Here is a 22,166-nt window from a genome sequence, read left to right as displayed (position 1 = left end):
CAAACAATGACTAAGCACTTGCTGTGTCTCAAGGACAGTATTCTCAAAGATATGAAAATGTGATTCTTTGTGGGCATTCTGACATGGAGATCTAAGAAGCCAGGCAGTGACAGCAGAGCCTTCATGTTCAGTGCTCATCCATTTTAGTGAGTCCCTCTGAGCTGCATGACTAAGTTGTTCAACCACACCTGAATGTGGGTTCTTGGGGGATAAAACCTGTTCTGTAGCTTCTTCCTGTGTTACACAGGCAATGGGTGATTTTAGCATTAGACATCAATCGTCAGTGGCTTCTGAGTTAGGGAATGAATATGTTCCTCGAATCACCAGTTGTTAAACCAGCAATGCACATGGGTATAGCTTGTGTTACACGTGCCTGTTTACAGCCTATAGGGGTTGCTTCCTTTACGCTGTCCTCCTTGTGCTAGACTTCTGTATGTTTATGACAGATTTTGGGGACTTCAGACATTAGAACTGCTCCATCTGTTTTTAGGTTGCCTACAAGCTGTGCAGGCTTGCATGCCTATATACTATTATTTCCTCACATTTCAGGCCAGCCTGATGGATGATGGAGTTGAAAACAGAGATAAGCGAGATCTCTTCTGTGTAGAATCATAGAATGGTTTGGGTTGGAAGGAACCTTAAAGATCACCTAGTTCAAAGCCCCAGACTGTGAGCAGGGCCTCTTTCCACTAGGCCAGGTTGCTCAGTGCTCCATCCAACCTGGCCTTGAACACTTTCAGGGATGGGGCATCCACAACTTCTCTGGGCTCACCACCCTCACAGTAGAGAACTTTCTCATTTCTAATCTAGATCTACTCTCCTTCAGTTTAAACTCATTCCCCCTTGTTCTTTCACTACATGTCTTTGCAAAAAGTCTCTCTCCATTTTCTTTGTAGGCTCCCTTCGGGTACTGGAAGGCTGCAATTAGGTCACCCCAAAGCCTTTTATTTTTTTCCATGCTGAACAAAACCAAATTTCTCAGCTTTTTCTCACAGGAGAGGTGCTCAATCCTGCTAATCATTTTGGTGGCCTCCCCTAGATTTGGTCCAACAGGTTCATGGCCTTTCTGTGCTGGGGACCCCAGAGCTGACACAGCACTGCAGGAGGGGTGTCGCCAGAGCAAAGTAGAGGGGCAGAATCACAGGGCTTTGGATGCGGCCCAGGACACATCTGGCTTTCTGGCCTGGGAGTGCACATTGCCAGCTCATGTCCAGCCTCCCATCCACCAGCACCCACAAGTCCTTCTGGGCAGGGCTGCTCTCCATCTGTTCATCCCCCACCTGGACTGATACCAGGGGTTGCCCCAACTCAAGTGCAGCACTTTGCACTTGGTCTTGTTAAACCTCATAAGGTTCCCATGGGCCACTTCTCAAACATGTTCCCTCTGGGTGGCATCCCATCCTTCAGATGTGTCAATTGCACCGCCCAGCTTGCTGCCAGCTGCAAATTTGCTGAGGGTGAGCTTCATGCCTTTGCCTGTGTTATTAATAAAGATATTAAATAGTGCTGGTCCCATTACAGATCCTTGAGGGACATCCCTTGTCATTGATATCCATCAAGACTCAGAGCCATCGATCAACACCCTCTGGATGTTACCATCTAACCAATTTTTTATCCACCTAACAGTCCATCCATTGAATCCATTTCTCCTACTTAAAGAGAATGTTATTGTAGGGCACCATGTCAAAGGCTTTACAGAAGACCAGATAAATGCCTATCACGCAATATAATTGCACAGCCAAATTAGGGAGGTTATAATAACTTCTAAGTTTGAAGTTGGTCCTACTTTGCATGCAAGATTCAACCAAATGACCTCCAGAGATACCTTCCACCTCAAATTATGATTCTAACAAAAGAAGGATTTTTTCAAGAGATACTTAAAATCTTTTCTCAGACTTCTGAAGTCATTAGGGAAATTACTGGGAAGGAAATCCCTGTGCAAGTCAGAGATTAATGAAGGTCATGCTCTTTCCATCTATGGACTTTGCGAATCACATCAGTACTTCATATACTAATGATCTTACTATTTCTGGAACTGATGAAATTATATTCACTTCTGCACGCTCTAAATTTACCCCTAAATTGCACATAGAAATGCCAACCCTAAAATGCATGTAGAATTGAAATAAAAATTCACAACTGGCTGGATGCCCCCTGCAGACCTGTGCTGACTTTATGGTCACTGCTGACTAAACAGTAGTTACTCTGCTTAGCCCAGTGATGTGAAGGCTGGATTCAGCCCTATCCCTGGCTTCCTATTCCTGATTTGCTCTCTCTACTGTAAATGAATGAGGATGGGTTATTGTATATACAGCAGCTGCCAGGCACATTCTCTGGCACTTTTATTTCCTTTTCTTGAGGAATTCACAAACGAAGTAGATGGTGACTTGGCACTCAGAGTCGTTCCACTCTCCTGTGCTGAGCATTTCCACACAGTCCTCACGACCAGCTGGGTCATGAGGCTCCCCTTGCTTCCAGTTACTGTAGTTCTGCAGTGGGCTGTTGTCTGCATACACAAACTGTCCTTCTCTCTCCATGTCATTCAGCCCAATGAAGGCTCGGAACAGGCCGCTGTTGGAGATGTAGTCAGCAATCAGGGCATTGGTTGCCTCATCTTTAGGCATAGCCAGTGATCCTCCTCTGTCCCTGCAGTGCATCAAGGCTTCTCTGTAATTCTTCTCTTCTTTCACAATGTAATAGAATTTCTCATCTGTCTCCCTGATACCTGCTATAACTTGGAAGAAGAAAAATTGCTTAATGGTATGTCAACAGATGCTGAAGGTTAGTCTATTCCAATATGACAATGAGATGATTTTTACATTAGAATTAATAAAAGAAAAGGAGGAAAAGTATTCCCACCACTGTATTTATGATGAATGATGAGGACACGATCATTGATGTGACTAATGGGATTGTCAAGCACTTAGCACACATTAGGACAAGAACTATTCAGTCATGATTGGCATGTCTCCTGTGACACTTCAGTTTTATTTCCTGGATATCTAATACTAATACACTTAAGGCATGCTGTAGTCAAATGGCAGTGTCTAATTCTGGATCACCCTACTGCTTTGTATATTCTTGAATATAGATTGTGAAAGAGTGCCCAGGGGTAGAAACACAGGTATAGACAGCTTTGCAGGCCCTTTCCATATTGAGGAAAATGAATGTGACTGCTAAGATAAGACATTTTAATACAGCCTGATATTTAGAGCTGCTGTATCACCGTGGCATTGACTAGGAAGAAAATTGTGGTTGCTCAGCAGCCTTAAAAGGCAGACCTCTCAACCAGTGAGTGTATAGTCTAGAGAATTAAGTAGTACCAAGGAGCATGCCTGGTTGCTGGAAGTTGATTTTCTCTGCTAATGGATTGTTGGAATGGTCCTGAACAGAGTTTGGCCTGGGAAAATTTGCACTCTCCCAAACAATTCAGGAGTTACCCAAGGCACAGCTTGGAATCTAGTAGAGGGACACTCTGATAATACATTTTTTCCAGAAAATACAGTTTTCTAGTATTTTTAATATAGATGGGTCTTGTTCTGTGCTGGATGCCCACAGTGACAAAGAACAGTCTCAAATTAATTTAATTTACTGATACAGCCCTAGTCCTGGAAGCAGTGGTAAAGCTACCTCAAAATCACTTTTATGCCAGGAAACCCCCTCCCTTTCAGTGGAGCAGTTTGCACTGTCCACCCAACAGTGCTGCCTGCAAACGTGGCTCCTTACGACTCATATTCTTGACTGTTGGTCCCTTGTTACAGGAAAAATGTGCAGGCACGGAGGGGAGCACTAGGAGTACTGTGTCTGCAGCCTTCCTGGGCAGTAGAAAGATCAAGAGGTTCTTACTGCTCTTCCTGCCTCTCTGGAGCAGACTGGCACAAATTTCTGCCTTATATTGCCTGACTGGCCACCAAACCTGAGCAGAAAGACGGTGCAGTGGTGGTTAGCAAATAATTCCTTGTGCTTTTAATGATGCATTCTCTTATGCTGTTGATAACTTCTGTATTGTTTTTGCTTTCAGTCATCTGAAAGCAAAAGTTTGCTTTTATCCTTACAGATGTAAGACTCTCTCTCCATTTAGGTTTTCAGAGTGCCTGAAACAGAGGACCCTCTTTCTGGGTTATCTGTGGACACTTCCACAGAGCAACAATGGTGGAAGAATAGCAATGATATCAGTTACTGGAGTCAAATAAATCCCGTCAAATAAGGGTCCTTACCATTCTTCACAAACTTGATGGATGTGTTAAGACGAGCAACATTGATATTCAATTGTCCAACAAATCTGCGGTATCTTCCACAGTCACAGACCGTGCCTGATGCAATACAAAGGATAGAGCATTTACCTATTTAGAAGCATTTGTGTGTGTGTGTGTGTGTGTGTGCATGGAGAGCCAGCTGTAGCCCACTTCCAAAGCTTCTGAAGACCTGGGCTCCACTTATGGGGAGCCAGTCTCACCTTACTCCACTGGCTATACTTCTGTTGATCAAAGTGTTTAATGTTTTGGCTCTGTACATTCTGTACACTCCCTAGCAAGTGGCTTAAGCAAGTTAATACCAACCCAAATAATCAATAGCTTTCAAGCACTGAAGTCTCAGTTAATCCTTTTTTTTTTTTTTTAACTGGAATTTGGCTTGGTAGAGGTTTTGTTTGTTCTTCTGTTTTTCTCAGAAAGTGAATAAGTTGCTGATGGTTTCCCATTAAGAACCAAATGGTTATTTTATATGAAACCTCTTAAAAATAAACACAAGTTCAAGGTGGGTTTCCATTCAAGGCTACTAGGACTGAGGAGAACTTTCTAGGTCATCAGAGTCAAATTCTCCTCCTGTAAGCAAATGCATTGCATTGACAACAGATTATGTTCTATCTAAAATAACTTACTGTTTTTTTGTCCCATGCTCCTATTAGGGGACAGTTAAAGGGCTTAATTTCTTTGATATTAAGAAATTTTCTTCTATTATAGAGTTTAAATGCATACTGCTGGCCTCTTTATTAGTTTTTATGACACCAAACATCCATGAATTTGGGTGACTTCATATTTTGTATATGCTGGTTTATTCCTAGGAATCAGTCATGTCCCTACACTATCCTTTATTTTGTTCAACAAAACATTTTCAGTCTCTTCCTTATATTTCATCTATTCTCACATTTTTTCTTGCGCTTCAAAATTTCATGGAATTCTATACAAACCAACACTGAAATCAAAGATCCAGCAGACTTGACCATTCTGCACAGAAGCATGTGTAGCATACCTGCTTTTCCTTTTTTTCCTGAAACCCCCGGTAAGCCTTTGGCTCCTTTGTCACCTGAATATAGAGGAAAATATATTCTCAGATCTCAGACAGTGCATATGTCAGGGAAGCATACTCAAAAACCCATTTAATAATGTATTAACAGTGTGCTTTTGATAGGAAGCTCTGATGGACTGTACTGGAAGACATGCCAAGTTAAACACACCACGATTAATTTTGGTGCATGGAAATGAGAACCCTTTAATAGCTAACTCACTGATAACACAGGCATCTTGTGTGCTGCTGGTTCCTGGTACCACTTACTTTAAATATAAATTGAAAAATGATCCTGAGGCTGAAAGCACTCAAGAAATCTTGAGCAGGTTAGATCTGGGTTCTCTCAGGGGCTGCAGGACAGAGCCCTTATCCAGGTTCAGTAGCTCCATGGTGAGATGAGGCAGCAGATGTTCTCTAAGCCACTGAATCAATGCATGCAAGAGATTGCATGTGCAGGCAGCAGCTGGCACATGCATGGAGGGAGGTCATTAAGGAGCAGCATTTCAATTCAGTTCATGGAAATGTGATTTATTTACATCCAACTGCTTTCCCCCTCTTTTGTAAATTATAAAAACGATAGAAATACTTTGCCAAATGCTTTGCTTCTATATAACTGGAGGTGACCAGCTCTTTAAAAAAAATCTCAGTTGTAATTTGGTTCAGGAACAGCTGGACTTTATCTGAATTTCACATCAGCTCTTTTATGAATAAAACCTTCCGAGGTCAAAACATACTAATAGTTGCTCTGCCTTATTGATGACCATGTTTTTGTGTACTTTTTACTTTATATGGTTGTGTTTTTTTTAAGAATTTAGATGTTAGCCATCATTTTAATTAGCAGTGCTTGACACTGCACACTTGCCAGCTGGAATTTCAGGGTTGCTTCATTAAGAACTCAAATGTTTAATAATAAATTTAAACAGTGACTTAGTGACCTTTGCTTCTGCAAATAAAGAAAATGAGAAAAAACTCTAAGGGCACAATAAATTGTTCCTTCAGATTAAAAGAGATCTTGATTTAAAGGCTCAGAACGTTGGTTTAGTTTCAGATAAAGAAAAGGACCTTGTGAGATTCTTCATTTTTGTCTCCTTTGGGGATTTAAGACATCTTAGGAGATAGCCCTCTGAATTTTCAGTTTTCTAGGTACTTCTGAAAATTAATCCCTCAGGTTGAAATCTTTTGGTTTTGTCTGATACTGAGGCTGGTTAGAGGCCATGAAAGGTGTATTAAAACAGTGGTTTGAGAAGCTCTCCAGAGAGATTGTTCCACCCACTTAACAGAATACCCAAGTCGATGTGCTGGTTAGAGACCCCAGAGTTCTCCCAGCAATGGTGGTGTCCCTGATCTGCTTTCAAGGCAGGTCTCCTTGTGGCAGAAGTAATATTGCTTCTTAAGTAGCTCTTTAGGAATATCAGAAAGGAGTGTCTGAGCTAAATAGAGCACAATTTCTTGAAATTGTCCAGGCAGATTTGGAGTCTACCTTGATTTGCAAGTATTTGTCATCCCTGCTTATCTGAATTAGTTCCTTACCAGGACAGGGATGTCCTGTGCATTGCTTGCTCACGTGACCTACAGCAGTGCAGGTGACAAGCGAATCCTCAGCAGCAGCAGGACATTGACTTAGGCTTTCAGTAGCCAAATCAAAGGCACAAATTTGTCTCTTAGAGTGTTCAGAGGATTGACTTCACAGGAACTGGATTTTTCCCTCTTTTACCATAGAATCATAGAATAGTTTGGGGTGGAAGTGACCTTTAAAGCTCATCTAATCCAACCTCCATGCAATGAGCAGAAATAGCTTCAACTAGATCCATCAAAGAGGATTGATGTCTTAACTCATAAAAAAATTATTTTAGCCAAATTAGTTGGATATGTTGCATGTAGAAAATAAAACTAGGGTATTTCAGTTAGCTCTCATCACCAATTTTTATGCATAACTTTATTTGGAGACCATTGGTCATACCATTATCTAATATTGCTCCATATCTGGAGGTCTCATAAAACACATATTTACCTTGAGAGAAAAAACCCCAAGAAAATTCCCAGACCAGAGCTTACCCTTTCCACCAATTGGACCAATTTTACCAAGCATTCCCTGGTCACCAACATCACCTACTGGTCCTTTGTTTCCTAAGAGAAGAAATGAAGAGGAAATGAGTGTGGGTGGTTGCTGCAATTTCTTTTCTGAGGCACTGTTTAGGTCTGTGCTGGTGCTTTTTTACTGAGTGTGGCCAGTCTGCATGTGTGGCAAAGTGAAATGAGTGCAGCCCTGAGGATATCTGGAAGAGTACAGCCAGATCTCTACTCCTGTGGGGTACTACAGTAGAACATTGCAAAGAACCTTAATAGGCTTGCCTGTTCAAAGATCATATTGTCTTAGAGAAAATAGAAACTAAAACTGCTAGTGATTTACTTCACAGCCAAACCAGGCTGACAGCTTTTATTTTTCTCCACCCCAGGCAAAACACTTTTCTAAGTCCTTGCAGCTTTGCTGGGAGTCCTTCTCAAAGCAGGACTACAAGTAGGGAGCTACTAATTTTTCTTCATATGTTTTCCCAGTCTTCAGAGCACCAAAATAGCAGGTGTCTTTTTAACTGATTAAGTAAGTTCTGAAATAGCTGTCTAATGATGACAGGCCAATCTAAGGAATCTCAGTTTGCAAAAGGAATTTAACATCAATAAAATGTAAATGGTTGATTCCCTGAATTCCTTGTAGCTTACCTGATGTTTATTTTAAGGCAAGAAGCAAAATCATAAGAATGCATTTAAAAATGGAAAAGGTTGGGTTTTTTTATAATAATAATAATAATAATAACAGAATGATTTTAAAGTTTCTATAAAGGCAGAAACTTCCCTGGTTAGCCTTAAGCCACAGTCAAGGAAGAAAAGCCTTGGATATGCATTATCATTAAACTCTAAAGATAAATTAAGCTTTCAAATTAGAGTATGCAAATAAAGCTGACACAGTCACATCTGGTGCCTCCAAATTATCTGCCCAGGTCACACTGTGGATCTGGGACATATTTAATTGAGCAAAAGCCTGAAACATCTGCAACTTCTTGTTCTTATCTTGGATGCTGTTTGATCAGCATTGATTTTTTTTTATTTTTTTTTTTTTTAATGTATGGTTTTGTTTGCTTTTATGCAGAATACAGATAACTGAACCCAAATTTTATTGAGTACCTTGATGTATTGCTAGGTAATAATGCTTGAAATTCAATTTCAACTAAAGGCAAATTTCAGTAAGAGTAATCTTTCTGACTATGTATATGATCTAAGTTTTCTGAATCACACTCATGACAGCCATATATATTTGTCTTAAGTGTCAGTAGGAATTGAACTAAGCTAAAGATTTTTATGTTCACCAATTAATGTTTCACAGGATTGTGAAATCCACTGGTGAAACAGGAATGAAAAGGATTAAACACCAATCATATTTGTCAGTACAGTTGTGTATAATGATATTCATACACTAGCAGTAGCCAACAAACCATCATAAATACCTTTTGGTCCTTTTGGTCCAACCTTTCCTTGTTTGCCTACTTCTCCTCTGTCTCCCTTTTCACCTTCATCCCCTTCCAAAAAAACAGAAAATAAAACATCATGATACACTTCTCTCAGTGCAGTATGCACAACTATACACACTCAGAAAGAAAAGTCCATGGGGTTTCTTTTTTTTCCCTACTGATTTCTTTTTATTTCACATTGAAGGCACCGTAGCCATGGGATAAATTTCCCGAAAAGAGATGAGGAATCCGACTATCATTAGGAAAAGCGAAAAACTTTCTCTTTTAGAGAGGCTGTTACAACATTAGCATTATACAACAGCAATTTCTACTCCTACACTTTAAGCATTATTAGCTGTAAAGCAGATAAATAAGGCAGTCTTTCAGTATTGGGAAACTTATGCACACAGAGGCAAACTGCCAAGGGAGGCAACAGGTGTTTATTAATTGTTCCTAGTGATTCCATTCCTAGTGACTCTGTGTTCAGGGTAAGCAGATGCATTCGGAATGAGAGGAATGTAAATATGTTGAAATAGATCTTGACATAGACCTTGGCACCTACTATGACTCAATTCTTGCCTTCATTTCTTGACAGATGGCATTTGTATGTTGATACAAGAAACTTGTTTTGCAATTACTGCAATGCTTTATTTTGAAAGGTCATACACAGAGTATCTGTAAGAGGCAAAATCATTGCATTTATTAAGGTAGTGCTGAGATTTCTGTAAATGGGATCGAAACTCTATTGCACAAGTTCCTGTATAGCTCTGTATAAGCCCTTTCACTGTTGGAAGTGGCAGTCTCTCACTATGCAGCATGTAATCTAAAGGTACAAGGCAGCGATTAGTCAGAAAGAAATGTTATTTCCTTCCACAAGTAGCATAAAATGTTGCCTTGTATTATGCAGGAAATTGGAGGCACAACTGAAGATGATTTTCTCATCTTTTTTTGGAAGCAAATCCTAAGAAGAAGATTTTTTTTCTCTCCCCCCCCCCCCAGCAGAGGTGGGGAGGAGACACACAATTCACCTGCACCAAAGGGCCTTCACTGAACACGGGCAGCCTTCCAGAGCCTCTCCTCTCGTTCCCTGCCCGTGCTGGCAATGAGCCTTGCACTGCAGTGGGAAGGAGTGCCACAGCCTCTTGGCTCAGCCAGGATCTCACGTGGCAGTGGCAGCTGTGCCTGCTACCCAGAAGGGGACAAGGCTGTCGTTCAGCACACAGAGAGCCAGGGGAGGGAGGTGTCTGCATGTCAGCCGGAGAGGTGAGGACAGAACAGCAGTATGTGACGAGACCAATAACCTGTCTCACCAAGTGTGGTGCCTCCAGCCCCAGCAGAAAGTGTTCAGGGAACTGAGGTGTACTGAGGGTGTCTCTGACCCAGGCAGCCACTTCCAGCCTCTCACAGCAATGGTTTTAGTGCTTATTTGAGCCAAGAACTGCATCCCCTCCCCTCATGAATGGCCACTAATGATTCTTCCCTCCACCAATTAGTTTGGTGCCTTTTAAACCCATTTATATTGTTGGCCCTTATAATAAATATTCTATGGCAAATAGCTCAATGATTTTATAATGTACTGGGGAGAAAGTACCTTCCCATGGTTGCTTTAAAGCTGATCATTATATGACGTCTCATTTTTTTCTGAACAATACTGTCCCCTCATTCCTGATTTACTTTCTACTTCTGTAGCCAGCGATAGCATGTCATGGGCTGTTCTGTAGAGTGATAGTAGATGAGAAGTGCTGCACATTAATTGCAGCACATAAAACGTAGTTTTAGCTGTCTGGCACCTTTCTGTTCCAGTTACATGGACTGAGCTGAGTCTGTCTCTTTATGCTGAAAAAATCCTTCCATGCTGGGACTCTCTTGTGAAGGGCAGACTCATCCTGTTGGTCATGGTACCCTTTGGGGGGAAGGCCAGTGGCCCAAGCTGAAGAAGATAAAGGGCTGAACTTCAGTTCATATTGAAGGGAGGAAGCTGTGCTAAAGGGATGGACAAGGAGGAAACCATGTGGTGTGTGCTTGCTCACTCAGGTTCTTTGTTTTTAACACCAGCTTCCACAGGTAAATAGGAAGAGAGAAGACTAAAAGCAGTCAGCAACAGAAGTTTTAAACATCTCTATTTTCACTCGGTCTTAAAAATACTGTAAAAGCTAGAGTATATTTCCAAAAGCAAAGCTCCTTAAATATTCAGCCTAAGCTGTGGTTTTGAGCCAGGAGCTGATGAGAGGGTGCCTGATTGTTCTGGGTTTCAGCCCTGCTGAGAAGGACTTGGGGATGTTCGTGGATGAGAGACTGGACATGACCCAGCCATGGGCACTCGCAGGCCAGAAAGTCAAACCTGTCCTGGGCTGCATCAAAAGGTGAGTGGCAGCAGGTCGAGGAGGGGATTCTGCCCCTTCACTCTGCTCTGGTGAGACCCCACCTGCAGTGCTGCATCCTCCTCTGGGGTCCTCAACAGAGAAAGGACATGGACCTGTTGGAGCAAGTGTAGAGGAAGCCACCACATTGATCAGAGGGATGAAATACTTCTCCTGTGAGAAAAGGCTGAGAGATTTGGTTTTGTCCAGCATGGGAAAAAAAAAAAGGCTTTGGGGTGACCTAATTGCAGCCTTCCAGTACCCAAAGGGAGCCTACAAGGAAAATGGAGAGAGACTTTTACAAGGACATGTAGTGAGAGGACAAGGGGGAATGAGTTTAACTGAAGGAGAATAGATTCAGATTAGATATGAGAAGGAAATTCCAAACTGTGAGGGCGGTGAGCCCAGAGAAGTTGTGGATGCCCCATCCCTGGAAGTGTGGAAGGCCAGGCAGAATAGGGCTCTGAGCAACCTGATCTAGTGGAAAGGTGTCTGTTCATGGCAGGAGGATTGGAACTAGATGATCTTTAAGGTTCCTTCCAACCCAAACCATTCTATGATTTTATGATTCTACTGACCATCAAACAGCAGAGCTAAAGAATATATGGTTTAATTTGGCTGTTGATCTCAGTGCTAACAAGAGGAAATTGTTTTTCCAAATCCATGTGCAAAACCCCTGTGGAAAGTGAAAAAGTCACTTTTCAGTAGCTTAGAAATTCAGAAAAGATCCTAGATGCTGATGCTGATACTGATAAGGAGCTTGTAAAATGACATTTTTTGGGAGCAGGTTAAGACTGCTCTCATCATGGTCTGAAAACCCATACGGCGGGAAAATGTGTGATAGTAGAAAGGAAGCAGGGCATGATTCCAAGACTGGAAAAGCTGGATGAATATTGACTAGAAATGCAACAAGGCATTATTTCACAAATGGACCATGTTCTCTGACAAAGAAGGGAGATGGGGGAGGATTTTCATGTCCAGCCTTTCCCTGTGCAATGAATTTCTTTGTATAAAATTTGCTGTAATTCTGGATCTGGTATAGAAGCTGCTGAGGGCGGTTCCTTGGCCTGTGGAAAACAAACCATATTCCTGCTGACCTTCCAAATCAGGGCTTGTCATCCTGGCAGTCCTCCTCACCTCCCTCAGACCAGCCAGTTATATTCTCTGCAGGCTGCTCTGTCGAGTTAAAGAGTCTGGAGGGACTGTTTGCTGCAGTAGGAAGACCTCTCTGCAAGATCCCTTCCCTTCCCTTCCCTTCCCTTCCCTTCCCTTCCCTTCCCTTCCCTTCCCTTCCCTTCCCTTCCCTTCCCTTCCCTTCCCTTCCCTTCCCTTCCCTTCCCTTCCCTTCCCTTCCCTTCCCTTCCCTTCCCTTCCCCAATTGTTAAACAGTTAATCCTAAAAATAGAACCCAGGAAAGAAAGTCAATATACAAGTGGAGAAGCTGTGGTTACTTCCTAAATATGTTTTATTCCTGTCTCAGTTTTAACATTGTGAGCCACTGAAAGATACAGGGACTTTTCCTGAGAGACTTTGGAACAAGATTTTCACACCTGGGGCTGCTGGAGCTGAAGCTACATTGTTCTGTATGGACCATCAGCCTGAGAGCTGACAGGTGAAAGGGGTGAAAGGTGTGGCAAAGTTTGTTCTGGAGATTTCCAGAGATCAGGGAGTGCCTCAACTTTTATTAACACCTTCTGTGATCAAAACTTTTGCTTAAGACCTCTAAAAGCCTAAGGGAGATGGAAATAACTTCCATCACCTGTTTCATCTTGATGTAAAGAAGTCTGCCATACTCTTGTTTTACTTCTCATGTCCAGGAAAATGGGAAGAGCAATAATTTGTCTGTCTGTAAGAGCGGGTAATCCTGCTTTTCTCCCCGTCTGTTATCTGAGAATAGGTAGGCCATTACAAAACAAGGGTAGAAATAAACAGTATTAGTTAGTGATACCATTTTATTGTTAATTTAAGACTAGATTAAGCCCAGTGCCTGCTGATAGTGGTACATGCTGTGTCCTCCTTCAGCTGCTGTGGGCTGTGATCTCAAATTTTGGCATGAAATGTGAACTCTTGGGTTGTGTTTCCCTCTTGTGGTCTTGCTATGATTTGCAACCAGGTAGGAGAGAGAGTGGAGGCAGACTGCTCTGCGCAGGGGTTGAGTTGGCTTTATTTCTGGTTTACCAATAAGTATCCCTCCCTTTCCTCTGCGACTTCATGTGGACAAGCCATCCCATTGCATTAGCCACCTTTTTTTTAATCTTCTGGGAAAAAAAAAATCTGTCCTGCTAGTACTCTGGACTGGGGTTTTGAGTTCTGTAGTACCATGGTTTGTGCAACATGAATTTTCTGATCCCTGACCTCAAATGCTTGTTATCTATACCTAGAGGTTAACGTCCCCTTTGTGCTGGATTGCATTTAGGGCAGTGAAAGGTTAAATTTTCACCTAATTAGCAGCTTTAAAACTATGGTTGCAGGTGTGTCAGATAATGTTCTGCACTGGCATTGGTAGCATGGATGAAGAAGCACTTGGAGTCATTAACTGAAGTAAGACTATTTCTCAGCCTTGTTAGTATTTCTGCAAGTTGATTGGTTTCTTCTGTGTCACAGGTATGAAATACCAGATTGCTGAAAGAAACACCTGAAGCAGTAAATTACTAGACTCTTCCAGCTTGGGACTGTGCAAGGCAGAAGAGCAGAAACTATAAGAAGTAAGTAAATTTTGCAGCCATTAGAAAATTTTAATTGTATTTGAGATAGGACCACAGACCTTCTGTAAACAAGCTCAGGAAAATGCTGGAAGTCTAATTACCAGCAGGATTTTTAGGCAGTTGAAAGAGGCTCTGTCTTTTTTGGAGTTTGATTAATAACGCTAAATAACTAAATGTTGAGAGGTTACATTTGGTAAGAAGTTAATTAATAGGAATTTACTGACATTCAAGTGACTTAGATTTCCCTGCTGAATCTTTTGTAGGTAATTTATCTGGTTTGTATACATGAACTAAGGACATTTTCACGTTCACAGATATTGTTCACATATAGTTAGTGACTCTCCAAGTCTTGTAATCGAGGGCTGACCTTGGTTCTTAGAGAACCTGGGTGTAATTCCTGGGGGTTAGGGAGCCCACATTTATCTGGGCTGACAGCATGTCTGCAGGCTGCGTAAAGACTAAAACTGGGGGGAGACTCCAAACTGGGCTTATGCATGAGTACCTCTCAGCACACGTGGAGTTATGCTAAGAGACTCCCTGGGACCACTTTGTCAGGTGTGCCATGGCCTCAGGTCAGCTCCAGTTCCTGTCTCCTGAGCAAAAATACTGCAGAAATGTTAATGCTCTCTCATCCTCTCTTTTGGAGGTATGTCTCCCTCCAGAATACAGAGCATGCCCACCCTTTCAAGTGATAGAAAGACCACTCATGCTGGGCTACATCAAAGTTGTTTTCCTACACCAGATACTCTAAATTGAAAAAAACCCAGTACCAGCCAAAAAGTCCTTGAAAAGCCCTGGGCCTACTGACCAATTTTCTGTGAGGGGGAAGGATGTTTAATCTTGATGACAATATCACGTGGTGGTATTCTCAAGCAAGGCAAGCAGCTTTGCACTGCTTGCCTTAGATGCATTTATCATTCTTAGGCATAGCCAATGCCCTACCACAAAGGCTTTGTATGGAATTTGTTACATGTGTGACACAGTTCTGTTGAGCTCCATGTTTCATACTCTTAGTCCCAACCGAGGTGGCAGATGAACCCTCCCCACCTCCAGAGACAGAATGTGAAGAGTATAGGTGATTTCTGCCTCTCCTGAGAATAATTCTGAAGCCTTGAGAACCCTACAGTAGCAACTGAATACCCAGCTTCCTGGAAGAACCTTACAGATAACCACAGATTATCTCTGCAGCCTGGGACAGTGAGTCACCTTGAGCAGGGAGAACGTTTGCAGCACTTGGGCATGCACAATGTCTACTGAGAGGGTTTGTCACCAGAGGGAGTCACAGACTTTAAGAAATAAGCAAACACTGCCCAGTTTGTATTTCCAATGAATGAGCGCGTCACAGTTACGTCAATGGAAAGACTCAAATTTTCCTCCAATTTCACTTTCAGTGTCTTTTAGATCCTTAGCAAATTTCCCATAACAGTGTGCATTCTTGCTTTCATGCCACATTTGGCTAATGAAGACAGGATTTCTTGACATCAGCTGCCTGACATGATGCTCCCTTCCCTGTCCTTCCTCCTCCTCTCAGTTCCCAGCACTGTCCTGCACTCTTTCCCTCCCCTCTGTCTCATTTTGAGCACTCTTTTGACCCTATTTTGAAGAAATCCATCTTCCTAAACAGAGGAATATCAATAAGGCAGATACATACTTTTAGTGAGCGAGCTGAAGTAGGCTCAGTGAACCTATGCTGACTTGCATTATTTGAAGGTGTGGGCCTTTGTGCGTGAATGGAATACACATTATTTCTTTAGTAACACAGAAATAATTTCAATCATTCTTGATTCTCCTTTTACTTGGTCTGCCTGTTTGATTTTCCCAGAGTGTTGCACTGCCGTTCTAGTATGATCTCAGAGACCCATGCATTGTGGTGGTTTCAGTGAGTATCAGACTGGTAAGAAAAAACAGACCCACTATCTTTTGAATATATGTATTTAGGCCCCACACACATGATTTGTAGTTCAGACTGATAATCTCCAGAAACTTACTGTGTGCTAAAATGAGGAATTCTAGAAGCCTTGAAAAATAGAATTATGTGTTGAAATTAAAGGACTCTTCAGATCAAAAATGAGGCACTAAGAGGGAAATTTAGTTAGAGATTTGAACAGCTATAGGATGTGGTAAGGCATTTTATATTTTTGGAAGGCAACGTGGATAGCAGCATATCTGGTTTCTGAAAGAGTTTGAGATTTTCCAGGAGTGGAACTGCGTAAGTGCAATTAAAGTTGAGAGATGGACAGCTATACTGGTGACCACAGTAAATGCTATTTTGAGGAACCAGCCAATGTCACAGAGTTTATAAGCAACATTTGTCAGAAATAATGATAAGGAAACATTTTACATCTAAACTGCTATGGGAAACTCCCAGTGCTCTTCAGATTTCATCTCATTCCAGTTTCTCAACTTGAATCTGATTCAAGACTTTCAAAGTTCTTGTGTCTGGATTTCAAAGAAAATGAGCTGGGATCAGGGACAGATAGCAAGATCGAGAGCTAGTCTTCTGAAGTGCTGAGATCCCATGAATCTATGTGAAACCAGGTTCTGCAGTGCCAGCCCCCACTCACATATTTAATGGGAGTTCAGAAAGGAGAGTTTTTTGTCCTCCTCTGCTTATTTCTACCCTCATGTTGTTGCTTATTGATTTACTCAGAGGAGGTTAACTCCTGTCTCATTTTTGTCAACAGCCCACTTAAAACTTCCTTTGCAGATCAGAGCTTGCAGTCTCTATGGGAGAGCAGGCTGAAAGAAAGGACAGAGCTGGGACATCCTTCAAAGGCAGAGCCCAGGGGAGCAGAGCCTGATCCTCCTGGCACTGCCAGGGCAACACCCAACAGCTGGTGCCTTTGCTCTCACTGTGTTAGCTGCTGCCTCCCCACAGTCCCAGACCCTTTCTCAGCAGCAGCAACAGCCTTCTTTGCTTCCAGGCTTTGGAAGGGTAGAAATTAAGTAATAGGGTCATGACTACTTTTGCTAGGCCAAGAACCTGGCTTCCCTGGAAAGTTCATTGTTTCATTTCTTGGTTCTCTTTGGACTCAAGAAGTCAATGAAGTACATGGTCTTCATTGCCCCAGTTACTCAGCTGTGAATCAGTGTTACCTAATGTAACTTACCTAATGTAAGTTTTCAGAGTTCCTGTGCCACAGCAGCCCAGCTAGGACCAAGTTGTTCCTAACAACTCGAGTCAAACATCAAAAATCACTAGTTACGAACACTGAAAATCTCTACTTTCTTTTTTTTTGGGGGGGTGGGGGGTGGGGGGAGGTGGGTGAGCAGGGATAAGAGGGGCAGGGGTGTTCCTAGGGTATTTCAATAGGAATCCTAGAAAATGCCCCACACATTTCTGTTTTTAACTGCCATATAAGCCATCTGGCTGTGTGCCTCAAATAGTTTTTCAGGAAAGAAGTACAGGACAGCCGTTGCAGTGGGCTCTTTTCATTGAAAATATTCCCATTTTTTTGAGAAGAGACCTGAGTGTTGCCTAGAAAAGGAAATTGAGAAGTGTGTTAACTTTTACCTTTCTCTTATTTTATTTTTTTTAATGTTCTGGAGTTTTTCTGGAGTGCCCATTTGGCAAATTTCTTTGCTTAACTCTTGGAAAACGGGCTTCAAGTTTCATTTGCTTGCCCCAGTGAGGGGAAGCAGCAGCTGGGGGGGCACAGCAGCACCTGGCACTGTGTGAGGTGGGGCTGGAACCTGCAGGGTTCATTGCACCGGGCACTTGGAGCTCGGACACACTGCTGTCTTTGCAGCACAACCTGCAAAGCCTGACAGGACATTCACTGCTTTGCTTCTCTTCCTGTGAGACTGCAGTCTTCCAGAGTATTTTCTAGCTCTTACTGCTGTACACAATGCCCTAGAATTTGGTAGGACTGTCACAGGCTGTTTGAAGTCTTCTCTGATAATCAGCATGGAATTACCCTTTTTTTATTCATCCCACTGCTCATATCATACTTCTCTCATGACATCTCATGAGAGAGCATAACTAAGAGATGTTTTTGAAGGGGAAGAACATCGAGTGCACAAAGTGACTTGGACAAGTTACATGTGGATTGTGTGAGGGGCCTGTCTTCACAGCTGTTCTTGAAGTGATTTGCAGGGTGACCATGGGAAGAGGTTGAGAGCTTGCTCCTCTAGCAACTGTGAGTACCTAGAGGATTGAGTCAAGCAGCCTCCAATAGTGCAGACAATAAAGAGATATAAATTCTTAACTCCCCAAGTCCCCCCACTTCTCCCTCAGTGCTCTGCACTGTACTGTGTGGTGGAAACTGCAGTATCTATCTCTACTGCACAGCACGGGGGTCCATCCCACTTGTAGCAAACAGACTGGATCTAGCCTATAGGACAGTTTATGCCTTGCACTGGAATAGGTGAGGTGGGACAGTGTAGGAAGTCTTACAGCTATTGAATACCTCACACTTTAATTCCTTGCACCTCTGATTGCTTTGGCCCATTAGACGCTTCTGTGTTCTCATGGAAGGAGGAAGTTGCCACAACAGGAATCTAACCTGTGGTGGTAGAAACAGCTGGTCAATGTAGTGTGTGAGATCAGCACCTCTATCTTCTGGGAGCACCACCATGTTTTTACTGTAGCTGAGATGCTGAGCAGCTGGAGGTGAGGGGTTAAAACCTATTCAGGATGAGTCAAAACCCATTTTTAAGAGAACAGTGGACAAAGGGACACAAGAGATGTAGCAAAGGGAATAAAAACTACTGCAGCAAAAGTCAGAGGCCTGTCTGTTATCAAGGCTAGAGTTTAAACAGTGAAGTTCTTCCTGTGGCTGTGGTCATAAGCTTGGGATCATGTGTTTTGAATCATAGACATAAGATGGGTGAAGGAAAACTGGCAGCAGGACAGACTTTCTTCTGGCATATTAGGTAAGCGTGTTTCATCCTTGACTACAAGGGATGCCTGAGAATTAACAGGGTGGTTCATACACTCATCCTTCCTGGTCCTTAATTGCCCAGATGACTGGAAGTTAAAACAGCTGGTGTTATTAAGGGTTACTTGTAACTGTCCTGGATGAGCTCAGCTCTGGTAGGAACTGAAATTAATCTATAGGATCATATCACAATCTCCAAAATGGATTTGATGACCTGCAGTGGATATGAGCCAGTAATTTGGAGATGATTTATATTCAACACTCCTTCTACTAAGCATGGATCTTGGAGATAGTAATCTAAAGTAGTAGATTGAGCTGTGCCAGTAAACTTCTGGTCTCATCTTGTGTCTTGGTGTCAGCCAGGAAGAACAGGACTGGTAATGACAAAATCCTGACTTTGTCGGTACTGCACTTACAAAGAATAATAATAGCTACCCTTCAAATTCTCCCTATGCAAGGTAGACCACAGAAGCCAACTGGAGTCCCAGCTACTCTGTGTTGTCATAAGACCCCCTCATTAGCCTTGTGACTTGTTAAACACAGTTCTGTCAAACTTTGTTCTCCAGCCTGCCATTACTTCAATACTAACTAAACCAACACCCACCAGCTCCCTTGGGGATCATTACATCTCTCTGCATCTATGCTGGGGCAGCAAAAGTTTAAGCTTGGATTGTAATCATAAAGAAATTAATTTCCTGATTAAAAATGGTGCTTTAAGCAACATGCATTTGAATAATCCATCATAAAAACAAATGAGTCTGTAGCAGTGCTCTTGACTTGATAATTTTTTTTCTGCTTTAAATTTAAATAAGCTGCATTTTTTTTTACTCTCAGTTTGTAGCCTATAGAAAAATACAATGAATTACTGAAAAGAAAGCAATAGTTTGAAACTGCAATAACCATGATGTGGAATATATATGTTAGATCTGTCACTGCAAGATAGATTCGTATGTCAGGGACCTAATAAGATAACCTTCAGGCAATTCCACTGATGTTAGCTGTGTTACAGAAAAAGTAAGTTAATGCAGAAAATTTGGTTTCAGATATTTGCAAAGTGTTTTGAAGATAAAAGACTTGTACATGCCAGAGTTGATCTATTCATTGAAATCTGTAGCAAAGGTCCTGTTTAATTCAACAAGAGCTACTGGATTAGGTCTGATGAATGTAGCAGGGATGTATTTACAAGTAAACATTCGAAAATAATGACAGCTTGGTATATCTCTCCCTATCTGTAGATGCAAAGCAGACCATTAATAGTTCACAATAGATGCCTATTTTTAAACAAGTAAAAATAGTTTGTATCTGGTAGCTGTTTTCATTGTGTGACGCGCACAAGAAATAACAGAAGGTTTGTGTGGTTGGAGAAAGATGCAAAAAGACACCTCTAACTTAAATGAAGATATATATGACACTGTTCCTGAAACTAAAGAAATGAAAATTTAAATCTCCTTGCTTCTTTTTTCTCCCCATTACAGTTACAGTTTACTAGATGTTTGTACAGTCTACAATATTTCACATCTTTCATGCCCAGCCCATGCCACAAGCCCTCTAAGTCTCTATTGATAAAAAATCAGCCTTTATCAGTATTGGTCTCAGCATTAGGAACCTGATAATTCCTCACCTTTTGGTCCAGGTAAAATTGTGTGTGTTGAGCAGACATCTGTTGTAGGTCGATTGTCAACATCAAAACCAAAAATCTGAACTTGCAAGATAAAAAACACTACAAGGGTCCCATATTTCCTTAGCTGTTCTTTCTTGCTGCTCATCCTTGCAGTTTCTCAGGAAATGCCTTTCGTTGTTACAGTCTTAAGAAATGCAGCTGACTCAAAAATAAATGCTTCACTAACTGGAGCAGTGGAAAGCTTGGGAGCTACATGCAAGAACAGCTAAATAAAGTGAAGAAAGGAGTTTGACGATGTTGTAGTTATTTCTGTCCTGCACATTATCCAGGATATTTATTTAACACTGACAGCTGTTTATTCCAATTTATCTCTTATCTGTGAGACATTTAGCTGCTTTGCCATGGAAAATTTCTCCAACATATGGGAATATCTCTCTTGTAATTTTTTTTTTCTCGGCACTAATTCTTTGTGCCCAGCTTTTCACTTACCCAAGAGACAAAAGACTTTGGTATTGTATCCAAGTGTGTACTAATTAGTTATAAGATACATTTGGCTTGTTGTGTGCTGGAAGAGTAATGCAGACTGCATATAACATGTAGAGATCCTTTTCCATAAAAGCTTCCCACCAAGGAGACTGTTAGTGACAACAGACAGGCTGCCAGTCCACTGTGGGTAGAAATCACTGGTGCTATATCTCAGCTTTTGGGTGCTAGGTACCCACAGTCCCCAGAGCAGCAAATGAAAAGTTGACATTACCCATGGGTCTTTTAGTTTGAAACCCACAAATGATGGGTTTATGCTTACAGAAAGCTCCACAATTCTAGCCTCAAGCCCAGATCATGTTGGTAGACAAGTACAGAAGGGATGAACTTCAGGACAGAAGACGCAGAACAAGATGAGCTTGAATGACTGCATCACCTCCTCCCATATCACTCTTCCCATGCACTGGGAGTGGCTGTGTATCAGGACAGTGGTGTAGCATAGACCCCAACAGAACATTATCTTTGGGGTGTCCAGAGGAAACTCCAGCTGGTTTGAATCCTGAGGTAACTGTTGGGTGTTCAGCCGGGTGCTGGGCCCCTGAAACCAGTGTAGGAGGCCTCTTGGATGGAGGAACAGGTTGCAGCCATCCTTCCTTTTGGAAGGAGCTATGACAGATCTGTGTGCAATTCCTTCCTAGAAAAATCTCTAGCTTTCTCTTAAGGAGAGCACAGTAACCAGGGCTAGAAGAATGTTCAAGGTAGCCTGGCAGAAAAGAAAGGGGAAATAACTATTTGTAATATTTCCATGATTTTTGTTGACTTCTGGTTTCTCACACAGTGAGACAGCTACTCAAAAAGCTGAACTAGGCTTTTGAACTATGTAGAGTGTGAGAGGGTGTTTGCTTTCCATTCTAGTAAAAAAATGTATTTCCTGTGTTAGTAGCTTTTGAGAGGCTTTCCTCATTATTTGAGAGAGTATTTGTTCCCTAGTCCCATGTGTCAGCCTTTGGGCATACATAATAAATAACAGTATTGCTGTAAGAGTGAGTACCTTTACTTAAAGCCTGAAGGAAGTCTCTGACTTCAGGCTTTCATCGTGATAAAATGTTGGCCAATGTCCCAAGAAGGGTCAAGATATTGCTCTCCTTTTTTCTTTCTAGCCTGCTCACAGGCTGTCCCCCTTTCCAAAACACTTTTTTTTGTTGTTGTTATTAAACTGTATACAGTGCTTTTCAGAAATAAATAGTGGTCTCTGTCCTAAAGAATGTCATCTAACTTACCCCCTCAAATATGGCCTTGATAATGGGTACACACAGCTAGAGGGGGAG

General features: G+C 41.9%; 1 protein-coding gene across 3 annotated transcripts; it reads right to left on the bottom strand.

Moving 5' to 3' along the window:
• Positions 1 to 2,309: 2,309 nt before the first annotated feature.
• Positions 2,310 to 20,652, bottom strand: COLEC10 (collectin subfamily member 10). 3 transcript variants are annotated; one of them, XM_066335210.1, is made up of 7 exons: positions 12,580 to 12,897; positions 12,247 to 12,358; positions 8,787 to 8,858; positions 7,342 to 7,413; positions 5,251 to 5,304; positions 4,218 to 4,313; positions 2,310 to 2,734 (listed from the first exon to the last, which is right to left on the bottom strand). In XM_066335210.1, exons 2-7 carry the CDS (start codon positions 12,266 to 12,268, stop codon positions 2,343 to 2,345), a joined length of 708 nt encoding a protein of 235 aa, XP_066191307.1. In that variant the 5' UTR covers positions 12,269 to 12,358; positions 12,580 to 12,897; the 3' UTR covers positions 2,310 to 2,342. The 3 variants fall into 3 exon arrangements, with proteins under 3 accessions (XP_066191307.1, XP_066191288.1, XP_066191298.1); XM_066335191.1 differs by lacking the exons at positions 12,247 to 12,358; positions 12,580 to 12,897 and adding an exon at positions 20,356 to 20,652; XM_066335201.1 differs by lacking the exons at positions 12,247 to 12,358; positions 12,580 to 12,897 and adding an exon at positions 20,356 to 20,652 and having other exon boundaries at positions 2,310 to 2,728.
• Positions 20,653 to 22,166: the final 1,514 nt, after the last annotated feature.

Source organism: Sylvia atricapilla, chromosome 1 (genome assembly GCF_009819655.1).
Source record: "Sylvia atricapilla isolate bSylAtr1 chromosome 1, bSylAtr1.pri, whole genome shotgun sequence".
NCBI classification, from domain to species: Eukaryota; Metazoa; Chordata; class Aves; order Passeriformes; family Sylviidae; genus Sylvia; species Sylvia atricapilla.
This window is presented reverse-complemented; position numbering and strand designations above follow the sequence as displayed.

What these genes read in the sequence shown, in the direction of transcription:
- COLEC10 (XM_066335191.1), bottom strand. Translation starts at nt 20,500, where the DNA reads ATGAGCAGCAAGAAAGAACAGCTAAGGAAATATGGGACCCTTGTAGTG. An exon ending in TGGACCAAAAGGACCAAAAG is followed by an intron (nt 7,414 to 8,786) that starts GTATTTATGATG and finishes TTCTTCTCTTAG; the next exon opens with GAAACAAAGGACCAGTAGGT. An exon ending in AGGAAAAAAAGGAAAAGCAG is followed by an intron (nt 4,314 to 5,250) that starts GTATGCTACACA and finishes GTATTGCATCAG; the next exon opens with GCACGGTCTGTGACTGTGGA.